The following is a 14,252-nucleotide window of genomic DNA, read 5'->3' on the forward strand; positions in this document are numbered from 1 at the left end:
AGGGATACATGCATATTCTCACAGGTTTAAATTCAAATTTTTATCTTCATCTTCCCAAATTACATTAACTATTACGGTTAATGTTGACAAAAAACAACAATTTGAAGAATTTCTTCTCCTTGTTTTATATTGTCCAATGATTGTACTACTCATATATGGATTATTTTATACTAAAATTCAAGAGAAAAACTAGCCACTAATTATTCTGTCAACAGCTAGTATTTTACAAATTGCTTTATCATTTGAGAATGCCACTTACCAAGTTTTCCTCAGATCAAGCAAATGATTCAAGAAAACCTATTTGTTTAAGTTTAGAGATTTTACTTCTCTGCACTCAAAGCTAGAACTACTTAAAATAAGTAAGACAAAAACCTTTCACACTTTGTTTCTAGCAGTTTAATCTAGTGATTAAACTACTAGAAACAAAGTGTGAAAGGTTTTTGTCTTACTTATTTAGAGATTTTAACTAAAGCAGAAGTATTTTAAAAACATTTTGCTTTAGAAGATATATTTGTTTAATTTAATTATCAAAATAACTTTCAATATACAAAACTATTATTTATGATGAGAAAATAGTATTAGAATTGTCAAACTAGTACAAGACAGATAAACCTATATTAGGCAGTGATAAAATACAATCATTATTTTTAATCCTAGTCAATATAAGCATCATAACCAGGAATTTCAATTGTTAAATTTAACAGAAACTTTTTAAATCAGCTTTTGAAACTGGATATTACATAACAACATGATTACTACTTCAAATAAATTTACTTATATACCAGATTTAAACTAGCTTTTCTAGGTGATGCTGGTTCAAGTCTAATTCAAGAAGTTTATTATTATTATTTTTCCTCCAAATAATTTTCTATGAGATGATTAATACTATAAATACAATAAACAGTCTAATACTTGTTATAATTTATACTCATCAGTTCAACAACTTATGAATTTATAATGGATCACTTTAGTGAACCAAAAATTTTATCCATTTTCAAATGCGAGATGTGCCGAATAATTATGCAGTAGTAAAAAGCAGGATAATCACTACATTTTTGCAAAGATCTTACTTAATATTTCAATTACTCAATATTTCAAAAATATTTCAATTTTTTACTTAATATTATATTATAAGAAATATTCTTATAAACACCACGAAACCAAATACAAAATTTATCTGGCAATCTACAAAGGAAACAATATAGGTCATACATTACTTAGTACACAAAACTAGATATTTAAATATGGTTTATTTTTATTTACAATACTGACCTAACGTAAATCGATATAAAATTCTGCAACTTATTTATGAGAAATTATCTCAATTTCTCAGAATATACCAAAATTTCTAATAAATTAATAAACGTACATTAGATTGAATTCCGGTGATATAAATTACACAGTTTTGAAGATAAACACACCAAAATTATAAAAAAAAATGGAAAACATTAATTTCTTTTAATAATTTATATAATACACCGTAAAACTAAATTTTAATCCCATTAAACAAGTAAAGACTATTAACGAACAAGTTTTCTTAGCTGAGAAAGCCTTGAGAGAATAATCAGCTAAAAAATAATTAATAAGGAAGAGAAAATAAGGAAGATCCTAGACAAATAATGAAATTTAAACCAATTCTCTAAAAATTCTCATCATAAAATTACACACAATTCACCTTTTAGTGACTTACAACAGATTAAAAATCATTTAAAAAAACCTTAAAAAAGTAGAAATTATAATAAAAATAAAATAATTTAAATTTAATTTAATAACAAAACAAATATATATATATATTTAAAAACTTATTCAAGAAAATATTCTTAATAATAATTAAATTTCATAATGACTAATCAAGAATTTCATCAGTAAAATTAGAAAATGAAGTGAAGACAGAGTATAAAATTTCAAGTGTAGAGAAATAATTCATAATGAAAGGAATAAATAATCAGATTCACCACGTGTTACATGCTTAATGAATTCTAATAAAATTTCAATAAACTATATTTAATTGAATATTAAGATAGGAAGATTCGCTTTTATTATGCTTAATGGTAATAATTGTCAATCAATCCATGTGTAGTAATAAATGAATAAATACGGATAAACCAATCATTTATAAACTGGTTAAACTTATATAATTGGAAGAGATTTTAATTACTTACCGCGTCGGATGTTTTCTCGTTCACTTGTTCGTTTTCTGATCCTTCAGATAATTCTTCGGAATCGTCTGTTGTCCGAGCACATCTTCTCCGTCTTCTTTCCGCCATTGTGTTACACTACCCACGTGCAGTCTGCCAACCCAAACGACCTTCACGCAATTAAATTTTACGAAATTTAATGTCGTTAATAATAATATTTTAATTCTTATATTAATATCAATATTAGTAAATTATGTACTAATTTAATTATAATTTTTAGAATTTAATCGATAAATATAAATATTTCGCGCCTATTTAAGGTTATTCGTTTGAATGCAGACCGTTATTGAAACGCGTTACTTCATGCGCGACTTACTAGAAAAATTACTGATGCAAATATAACTTATATATATATATATTAAACTGTAGCTAATAAATTTATTTTTTTTTAATTTAATTTTATTCCTTTTCTATTTCGATTATAATGGTTAAATAATAAATGACGGCCGGATGGCCGAGCGGTCAAGATGGCAGCTATGGTTTTTCGTTTCACGGTTCTTTGCTTGTCCCGGGATTTCGAGAAAAAAAGCGATCCGTTTCCCGTGATTCTGGGAAATTCCGGAATATAGTTGATTATTTTTAAGATATAAAATATTATTGTAAATTTTTATCATGAGATTTTAAAAAGCAAAGGTGGTCAATACTCCGATCACTCAATCTGGTTCTTATTTTAATAATGAAAAGTCCCGCTACCGAAAACGCCGTTTCCGATTCAATTGATTGCGGGTGGAATAGTCTTTAATGCATTTAAGATAGATGTTATGTGTTTTTTTTTTTTTTTTTTTTTTTTTTATCTGTAGCCTCTAAGATTTCTAGTTCGTTTTCGAGATTGTAGTACAGTAGAGAGTCATTAATCGGAACCCCGGTAATCGGAACGATTTTCAGTCGGACTGTGTCGTGCTGAATCGAACGTTTTTGATACTAGATTTACTTCTAAAGTATAATTTTCATGTTTTTATATTCTTCAATATATTTATTTTGTTTGTACAAAATGAAGAAATAATTTTTAACGATACGATAGCCTCGATTATTATTATAAAAATTTTCGTTAGGCTTAAAATCGACGAAAATTCAACACGAAGCGACACGCAACGGAGAAAAATTTGAACATCGGACAGGTTAATATATTTATTTGTACATAATCGGTAATCGGAACAAATCACTAATTCGAACAACCCCAGTCCCCAATTGATTCCGATTAACGACTCTCTACTGTACTTCTTTTGCTCTCTTGTATTCTTGATTTGTTTTCCTCGGCTGCTTTAATAGCGGCATCGAGCTTATAGTTCGATAATTCGGCAGTTCGTTTGGCTTTAATAATCAGGTTTATGAAAAAAAACTTTATACTTGAAGACCGTACTCGTTTGTATCCTTTCCTAATTTGCACAACCTGGGGTGGTGCAGTTATTGAAGCTACTGGGCATGGTTAAAAATTAAGACAGCATCGGCGCAATTATTCCAGATATTACGGGTTCTGACAAGTAAAGAATTTTCAGAGTCCTGCCACAAATAGGCTACATATTAATTATTAACGATCTGTGACATGTCATAACAAGCAAAAATTTAAAACAAAAACTAATAAGCAGACTTAAAATTAATAAATACAAATGTATTCTGACCGTTTATGAGTTAATTATACTTTCTATTTGCAAAATTTCCTCAACCTTAACACAAAATTTAAAAAATGTGAACTTTTAAGAAATCTACGGGATTTTCCCGGTTATTTTCCGAGATAAAAAAAAACAGCCGGTATCCCGTTAGAGAAACCCTAGTGGTAGCCTATCACTCTGGGGAATCCGGGATAGAATCCGCACGGGTCGAAAAATCTCCAGGAATTTTTCGGGGGGTGGTCCGATGGGTTATGTCAGACCCCGTCCCTCACCACCCGGCCGCCCTATTGAAGACCCAGCTGAATCCATAATGGGCTTGCTAAAACAGGCATTCTAAGTGCTCACAGGGAGGAAGGAGTAAAAAATAAGAAATGGTTATATAATAATCAGTACAGTATTTATAAAACAAGCGAGTCTTATTTACTAGGACTGTATATTTTTCCTCCCTTTCCCACAATACATCAAAGTTAACGAGTCGAATGCCTTGATGAGTTATCGCCATCTCTTTGTCTCCTACATCTTCATTCATCAATCTTTTTATCGTATCATTTATTTTATTACAAATAACTTAAAACTAATAAATTGCATTTAATGACGTAAAAGCTAACAGAAATACTAGACGTACTAGTTTTGAGGTCAAGTTTTCTTCATAAAACAACTTTGGACGTTTTCGGATTTTTCCAATCTGTCCTAGTTTATTGTATTTTGTGTATTTCCAATTTAAGATTAAATTTTTAAATTTAATTTTACACTTCTTTAAAAAGTTAAATTTTAAAGCTTCAAGTTGCATGACCACATTAATTTCAAATTTAGCGACTGCAACTATATTGGCCATTGCGCTGAATTTTTTTTCTTTTTTTTTTTTTTTTTTGTAAAATGTCTAATATTGTAACTGTAAAGTAGAAAGCACCGTTTGTATAGTTATACTGTTACATGATAATGATTTCATTTGTGATCGTGGCTCATAACGAAAGCAGCCGGATTAGAGACAAGTATTTATTGTGACATATCCGGGACGTTTTCTTTCAAAAATGCCCCTGATCAATGGGCTGTCGCGTCCATAAAAAACTGCTCTCCTAAACTTTACTTCGGCTTTTCCAAAAGAAAAAGCTGACGTCTTTACCGCTTTGACTATCCGCCCTTCGCTTAAACGGGGTTGATACAGATCCGAATAAGCAGCTCTTCGCCTGTTGTCGCTGTATTAACAAACAACAGCCCAGAACTCACCACGAGGAGGTGGCTGCGTCTCGAGTTTCATTCCCATAACAATAAAATATTTAGTTATTCTCATTTAATTTCACGAAAACAATCCCCGACCTGCAGGAGATATCCAGACCCCCCAAAAGTGACCCCATTTCAAGATAATGGAAAGTTCATATACAAATGGACTTCCATTATTTCGGAAAAGGATCATCCGACCAAAGGAAAGATGCTTTATTTGGTTGACTTTCCGAAATAACGAGTGACGGACTATAGAGTCTCTACTGTTATATTTATGTAATTAAATTAAAATATATTAATAAAATAATAAAAATGAATAATTTTATAAATATATATAATAAATATTTAACAAATAGGCTAAATATTATAATAGAAATAATTTAAAATCACTCAATATCCAATATCCTGGTTGGATGACCGAGCAGTCAAGGTGATAGCTTACCGCTCTGGGGGACCCGAAATCGACTGGGATTCCTGGGGATTTTTCGGGGGTGATCCGAATGGAAATGTCGGCCCCCGACCCTCACTACCTGGCCGCCTCATAATGGGCTTGCTAAAAGAAGTCCTCTTCGTGCCCATAGGGCGAAAAGAGTTAAATGGGGCATGCACGGTTTAACTCTCGTCACTTGTGCTAGTGTTAGCTCGATGTATATTTATATAGTTGTTGGCTTTCGTTTTCGATCTTTTAATAGAATTATGATGATTAACGTGCAACTGGACTCAAAATATGTGCAGTGAGAATCCCATATTTGTGCAATAGTTGATTGTCCGATTCTGGGTTTTATAAGTTTTTTCTTCTGGTTATGTTAAAGTTAAAATATTTACCTAAATTACACAGCGTACGGTAAAACCTGTCCAAAACGAAACCTAAATAAAAAGGAAATTAGCAAAAATAGAAAAAAATGGGGTGTGGCTGTGTCGGGACATGTGTTTTACGTGAATACGTGTACGTTAACGGGTAATATTTTCTTTGAGCGTATTATATGTACTGTACGTCATAATCATTCCTTAACAGTAAGAAGTCCTTCGGATCTGCATGTTTTATTTATGATGGCAACATTTTCCTTTCGTCGGGTTCAGGAAAGAAATCAAGTGAACAAATAATTAGTGTGTTATAATTGTTAGCCGAGTATGGAATAACAGGACCCTGAGAGTCGCTCGGCTTTGATAAAATTAAAAAAAAAGGTTTATTAATTCCAGTGAACACAAATAGTTTACAAAGAAACGATTACACACACTTACTAACTACTAATACAAATACATTTGGGACTGCGCGTAACAATGTCATAAATTTGTCCCCGCGTGCCGACAAGACAAAGAACCTATTCTAACTTAAATCTAGCTTAACTAAGTACAGGGCCCTAGAGAAAGATAAGGTGGAAGAGAATTATACAGAAATTAGAAGACTGAAAATTGGTTCGAATGGGTGACTGGCGGTAATAAATAGGAAAAAAAACCTCGGATCCGTTCCTTAATAATTTTCTTTGTTTCTGTTCGTCCCGCTTTACTCTCCCCGAAAAATCTTCCTCCCTCTCGCTCCCGTCCTCCCATCTCCTCTGACGTAACCCCTCGACCCATCGGTGTCACACCCTTTTTGTTTTTATTACCGTCAGGCCACGTGTGTCGACTAACTACCGCGTGGTTAAGTAAACAGAAAACGGAAGTAAAGTTGTTACTACAGGAAGATAGTATAAGGAAAGTAAAGAAAAGAAAATAAATAAAGTTTAATAAAGCCACATAATTTTATTAATGATAGGTCTGTGATACAAAAGTACGATACAAATGGCATACAGAATACATCGAGATTTCTGGTGAAAGTTAAATCAATACATGTATTGCCTAGCGTTGTTGGAAGAGTTTCGATATAAGACAAATTAAACTCGCTGAGCATGAAGTCGGGCAACGAACGGTCTTGCGAGACATTAAAGTCTCCGCCGTCTGTTTGTGTAGTGGTCTGTTGTTTTATTCTTTGTTTAACTCTTTCCGCCCTGTGGGCACTAAGAGGGCCTCTTTTAGTAGGCCCATTATGGGTTCGGCCAGGCCCACAATGGGGCGACCGGGTGGTGAGGGACGGGGTCCGACATATCCGAACGGACCACCCCCCGAAAAATTCCTGGGGATTATTCGACCCGTTCGGATTCGATCCCGGGTCCCCCAGAGCGGTAGGCTGCCACCTTTACCGCTCGGCCATCCGGCCGTCAACGAACGGTCTTGCGAGACATTAAAGTCTCCGCCGATCATGATTGGTGTAGTGAGATCTGATTCGTATTCGGGTATAATCTTATGTATAATCGGGTATAATGATGTTTTTAGAATACTTTAGCAACGATCGTGACGTACAGAGCTTAATTTCTGCTAACGCTGTGCCCGGATGGATGCACACAGCCGAGTATTTTACGTTTCCGGCACCGTTTCATTCTATCATATGGTGTTTTATGGGTATCACTGGATTGCTCTTGAAAAACCCTTTCCAACCGTATACGATTTCTATATTTTGATTTGGCATTTCGACGAGTATAGGCCGAAATTGTATTAAGTTTTCTTAATTTTTAAAACTTTAACACCATATATATTCACCATAACTATTCTACACTAATGTTTTGTGTACGCAATCGATAAATATTGACGAGAGCTGTAAATTGAAACTTAAACGAGCGTCGTAGCTTCTCCGAGTCAAAATGTATACTAAACGGAAAGTATATGACGCGGCGAAATGACCTCAAAATGGCGGCACTTCCCCCTCCGCCACGCGCGATGCTTCACAGTCCCTACTCAACGTAATGAATTCTTTGATCCTTTAACTATCGAGTGGTGTAATTAAATTTTGGATGTAGATGATAGATATGTAGCTGCAATGCCAAACTGTATCTCCCGATTTTGTTATCAGTTTTCTGAATTGCCTCTCACTACGGAAGAAAATTTAAAGACGTATTCACGTCAAAAATTCTTCGGAACGGAGCGATTTTCTATGTTAAATAATAACCTGTTCAAAACAGAAACCTATCAAACCAGAAAAAACTTCGGTACTGTACGATTCCAATTTACATAGATTTTACTGTATATTTTATTTGGCTTACGAAAAAAGAGCTATGGAAGGAATGTCGGTAGAATTTACCATATATATTGAATATATACAATAGATATTTTTTATGCAACCATAAAATCAATATTCCACAGCACACTTGCCATATGTTGTGACTATGCGCAACAACAGAAAGGTTGAGACTACGAACAGTACACTTTATTGTTCGTTCGGAAACGGATACACAGTTCCAAAAATGGCGGGACCATGATCCAACAACTCTCCGGTCGCGTGACTCCACTAATTCCTCCTCTCGCTGTTGAGGGGCGCCCTCGTCGTCGCATCCCTCCAAGGTCTGTATAAGAAGGTCAGGACACGCTCCCGTGATTCTATGCGGCAGCGGCCATGTTGGGGCATATCGATAGAGATCACCATACGTGGTCCCTGCGCGAATCGACTATTATTGCGTATATACGTACTCAGAACGTTAAACAATGGGTTATTCTGTGGCAGTAATTGTAAAAGTAAGTCTACCGACCTTCGATTGTTTAGATTTCCTGCAGATAAGCAGAGGAAAGCGAAATGGGCGCAGAACTGCAGACGGGGTAAGTGGCAGCCAACTGAACATTCTAAACTATGTGAGAGTAGTGTATACAGTCAAACCTGTTTTTATGCAAGGGATAGGGACCGCATAAAAAAAATCGCGCGAAACTTCACGAGTGGCTATAAAAAATAGTTTTCGCAACACAATTAAAAAGTATGTTTTTATGCGGTGGATAGGGACCGCATAAAATAGCTTAAAAGTAGAAAATAACTTAAAACCGTACAAAATAACTAGGAATTGCTTTTTTTTAACTCCTTGGGCCTTTTTCTGCAACACCTAATGGGGAAAAATCCTCTAAGAATTTTAATTTTTATATTAATTAATTATTTCCACTTAAATACCAATCAAACATTAAAAAGTTAAAAATAATCGTTAAAAAATGATTTTATTTGATAAATATAGCTGCAGAAAGTGTTATTTCATTTAACAAGGCGTGAAATTTCACACCCGCAGTCTAAAGCTGGAGGGGAGCTAACTTACCGCACCTGTTCAAATATAACATAATATTTATGATTTTTATGCTATTAAAATGAGAGGGGACCGAAAAAAACGTATGAGAAAAAAATTTTACTGAATAAAAAATGAAAAACCTGCTGATGTCATAGAAAACATCCAATAGAGTTTTAAAAAATTTTACAGGAGCCAATTTGATTGAAATTTTCATATACCGCACAAAACAAATCGCACAAAAACAGGTTTGAGTGTATACGTGAGCTCACATTAAATTATTTGTTGTTCAGCTTCATTTCGAAGAATCTCAGTTAGAACTGTTAATCTCAACTTTTCTGTCAGTGAGATTACATATTTTTGCCAGAGATACGAACAGTACTTTGAATGTAAAAAAACTGTATGGAAGCAAAAACTCATTTCTGGGTACTTCTGCTGACTTCCGAAAATGGTATTTTATTATATTTGTATCTTGTGTGTTTACAGAGAAAGAAGTTATGTCTCAGATAAGCTCTGTTAAAAATATCATTAAATTGTGTTTAATATTATCCTTTTTGATTAAATTTTATATAATTAGGAAAATATGACGTTTAAGCCTTTGTAAAGCCAAAAATGTTCATTAATTAAACGTTAGTCCAGTATTTATTTTTTAATGCATTAATATTGTATTGGTAAATGCTTTAAAATAAAATTTTGGATAACTTATGTTATTGCATTACTTTACCAAGTGCTTATATACGTAATTGCATCAGTTTTAGCACCTATTTAATTAGTTTCATTCACGACAGCGAGTGATGCGGATGATTGTTTCTTTTAAACTATTTGATCGAAAAGTTACATAAAATTGGGGATGCGTAATCATCCGAAATCATTATTATAATTTTGACTGGAAATCACTGGATTTATGCAATTTTAGTTTAATTAATGTCGTATAAAACTGACTGCTCGTACAAGTTTGCTTAAAATGTGCGACTCAAAATACCCCAAAATGGCGGCTCGAGAAGTAGGTCATGCGTGTCCTGACATTCGGAATGCGGAGGCATTCTTGTACAGACCTTGCATCCCTCACATCCTCCCCACCTTGATCCTCTGCTTGTAGCGGGAGAACCAATTGGATGAGGCGGCTGATGTGCTTCTGATCAGGGAGCCTCAGGCGCATGTCCGAACGCAACCATCGCGGCCGGCAATCAGCTCGTCAATTACGGCTGTTCTCCTAGGCAGCGAGTCCTCCTTAAGAAGAACAGGAGCTCCTTCATGGGATGGTGGCAGTTTCTTCCTGACCCTGCGAACATGATGAAAGCTTTGTAAGTCAAGCAGGTATTCATTCTGCCATCGTTTCCAAAAGCTGTCGGTGATCGACTGTTGATGATGCCACTGTCTCACGAAGTCATGAAGTAGGGGATGGTTGTTAGGCTCTGGAAGGTCAGTAATTTTTTTCCCTATCAAGAAGTGAGAGGGTGTGAGCAGCGCCGTAACTAGCCTTTTATGCGCCCGGTGCGAGCATCTGTAACTACGCCCCAAAACTATGACCTAAAACTTGGTCCAGGTCATTTCTGCGCCCCCAGGTCTTCGCCCTGTGCCCGAGCACCGCTGGCACCGCCCTAGTTACGGCACTGGGTGTGAGGGCCTCTGGCTCTTCGATGTCATAGTTGTGCACCAGAAACCTGCTGTTGAGGGTAGCTTTTATCCCGATGAGTATGGTAGACATCTGTTCTGCATTTACTAGGCTTTTCTCCAGTATCTTGCGGAGGCATCTCTTCACGCTCCCCACCATTCTCTCCCGTCATCTTTCCCACCAAGCCTCCTTCTCCACATTGAAGATCCAAGTGATGCCATGGTGAGCAGGGTAGCGGGCAATCTTGCGAGGGAGTTTGTTCTTTAGTTCCGAATAAGTGCTTACGTTTTGAGCACCGAGTGATTTTATTTCTGCTATCTTCTGCATATTTTTGCGACGAGTTTCTTTCAGTTCTTTCTTTATGTTTTCTAAACGATTCTGATATTCCGAGATACACAGTTCGGAAACGGATACAGTTCCAAAAATGGCGGGATAACGGTCCAATAACTCTCCGGTCGCGTGACTCTACTAATTCCTCCTCTCGGTGTTGAGGCTCGCCCTTGTCGTCGCATCCCTCACACCATATAATAAATTATATCATATGCAAGCGCACAGTCCACACTGCTCATGTCCAACAACTGTCATTATTTTCCATTTATGTCTTTTAGAACAGCTTATTAACGCTAGGATTTATCGGCTTGGATAAAACAAAATTGATATTTGTGCAGTAGCAAAAAACTTTGGAATAAGACCTGTTTTATTGAATACCGAAAATTAATTTTATATCTAGGATTATTATATCTAATTATTAGATTAGTCTTATTGAAGCCCAATAATACGGCAGAATCATTTGTCATTAATTAAACACAGTGGTGCCTGGTACTTCAAATTTAATTCGTTCCAGGAGGCCGTTCGAACTTTGACTTGTTCGAAGTTTGAATCAATTTTCCCTATTAGATATAACGGAAAGTGACGAGAAATTATTTATGGTATTCTTGAAACCGTGTTTTCTTATATGTTCGAGCATCATAACTGGAGCACGACCTGTTATTGACGCCCCCTTCCCCCTCCAAAAACACATATAGTTTGTGTTTTTGGAGAAGTGGAAAACTATAGAAGTGGAAAAGTGCCAAGTGTTTAATAAATAACACGGTCTTGTGTTTGATGCTCAACAAATCGAGAAATTATTTATTGTGACGCTGTCACAATGCCCGGCTGCATTTTTTAAATCATAGTTTTAATTAATTTAATTTAAAATATATGCTCTCCACCTCATACTTTTCTTTTAACAATAGAGTCGCGCCGGTCATCTATCTAACACTTTTCGGGGAACAATTTTTGAATTGAAATGACGTGACTTCAGATTCGCATCGGAAGTTCGTGTATATAGTTAATCGAAGCCTCCTGCCCCTAAGGTTTCCATATCTGAACTTGTCTTTCATCTATTTAACTCCGTTCTCGAGTTTAAGGAAAGCCAAACGAATGGACGACAGTAAAAATTTGTCTACAATTTTTTCAAATTGCAGCCCAATTAATCTGTTCCTAGACCCCAAGCAATACTCTTATTTAGGGCCAGTTCTGATATGATAGTTTGCAAACTCCAAGCTTTATTTATGTTAATATTTTATGATTAAGTTTAAGATTACACTGACGTAACTCATTGTGAATGGTTGCATAAAATAACACAGATACGAGGTTTTACGTTTATGCTTAATTTTCATCGTGAATGGCCCTTTATTCACGTATACCGTTAATCTTAAAGCGTTGCTTACACCATTGTTTTAATTATTGGCGGAACTAAAAGGAGATTTAAATGAAGAAAGAGATTCACACGAACGTTATTAATTTAAATATTCACATTTAAATAAATTTTTATACACACATATATATTGAACGGCCAAATATATGAACGTCATGTTATTTCAATTCAAAAATTTCCCCCGAAAGGAGTTAAATAAATGACTGGCACGACTCGATTGCTAAAGGAAAAGTATGATGTACCGGGTCAATACACTGCTAATTTGAAGATGGAGAACATATATTTTTAATTAAATAAATCAAAAATTGCAGCCCGGCATTGTGACGATGTCACAATAAAATAATTGCTTGTTATGTGTAGGCATTTATAAGGATTTTGCGAATAAATCAAATTAAAAGAAAATAGATAATTAATAGTAGAAATAATTTAAAATTACTTACATGATCTTGAAACTTCTGAAAATAACTTTAATTTCTATTATTTACAAGAATTTGTCGTCTCTTCGCCTTTTTAAAGTCATTATTGAATAGAATCAATTGTTAATTAAAATGCATTGCTATTCCGATTATTCCAATTCGTTGAATTCAGCATTTCTTAATTAATATTATTAATTAACTAATTGATGTCGACGGTTGGAATATTTTTTGAAAATCAATATTTTATATTCTAATGTTGTTACTATTATTATAATATAATTGTATTGATTAAGAATAAAATACAATTTGAACAATGCCGGGCTGCAATTTTTAATTTATTGAATTAAAAATATGTGATCTCCACCTCAAATTAGTAGTGGCTTGCCCCTGTACATCATACTTTTCCTTTAGCAATCGAGTCGTGTCAATCATCTAATCCAGGGGTGTCCAAACCGCGGCCCGCGGCCGCATGCGGCCCAACGCAAGTTGCAATGCGGCCCAATGAACGTGTAAACAAAACTGACAAGTTAATTTAATTTAATTAATTTATTTATTTCAACGGCATCAACCACAAAAAAGAAGTTTCACAAAGCCGTAAAACTTTATATATATACTGTTGAGATGGCTATTTTTGGGCTACTTTTTAGAAAATTTTGCTACTTTTTTTTTGCTCTTTAGCTAACTCCGGCCCATAAATCCATGATTTCGTCCAATGTGGCCCAGAGAATCTGAAAGGTTGGACACCCCTGATCTAATCCTTTTCAGGAAAAATTTTTGAATTGAAAAAACGTAACTTTCGGTTTGCATTAGAAAGTCTTATATAATTAATCGGGTCCTCCTGCCACTAAACTTTCTATATTTGGTCTCGCCTTTCAAGTATCTAACTCCATTCTAGAGATTAAGGAAAGACAGCCGAACGGACGGACGGACGACAGTGAGAATTCATATAGGTCTACAATTTTTTCAAATTGCAGCTAGCGGGGTTCCACTACCAACTACCGGTTTTCAGTGATAATTTAAATTGGTGTAACCGTAAAAATTTTTTCAGGGGGTTCCAAAATCACCGTTACGCCACTGAATTGATCATTTCTATTACAGAATGCTACTGTTCCTATTTCTGACATATTAAATTATTATTATTTTTTTTTAAACAGTAATAAATACTCTTGACATTTTTAAAATAATTTGAAAATTATATTTTAACCACAGGGCTTCATAACCATAGAACCTTGGCCAGATGGCCGACAGCCCACTGTTCTGTAGATGCAGGATGGGATCCATAAAGATCAAAAAAGTCTAGAAAATTATATAATACAGGGCCCCTATCGCCCTTTTACGGACCTGGCCGAACCCATAATTTGCTTTCTAAAAACAGACTCACAGGACGGAGAGTTAAAAAAAAAAAGAAACATAGAACCAT

The 14,252-nt window shown here is 34.9% G+C and overlaps 1 protein-coding gene across 2 annotated transcripts in view; it reads right to left on the reverse strand.

The window, feature by feature from the left end:
- LOC136974623 (protein CASC3-like) overlaps window positions 1-2,312 on the reverse strand; it is an 82,223-nt gene extending 79,911 nt beyond the window's left edge. The window contains exon 1 of one of the 2 annotated variants that reach the window (XM_067269553.1): window positions 2,163-2,312. In XM_067269553.1, the coding sequence (XP_067125654.1) occupies window positions 2,163-2,267 (105 nt within the window). In that variant the 5' untranslated portion in view covers window positions 2,268-2,312. The remainder of the gene's footprint in view (window positions 1-2,162) is intronic. The other variant, XM_067269558.1, reaches the window with a different exon arrangement.
- Window positions 2,313-14,252: the final 11,940 nt, after the last annotated feature.

The sequence above is a fragment of the Centruroides vittatus genome, unplaced genomic scaffold, assembly GCF_030686945.1.
Source record: "Centruroides vittatus isolate TY-2023 unplaced genomic scaffold, ASM3068694v2 contig_1079, whole genome shotgun sequence".
In the NCBI taxonomy this organism is placed as follows: Eukaryota; Metazoa; Arthropoda; class Arachnida; order Scorpiones; family Buthidae; genus Centruroides; species Centruroides vittatus.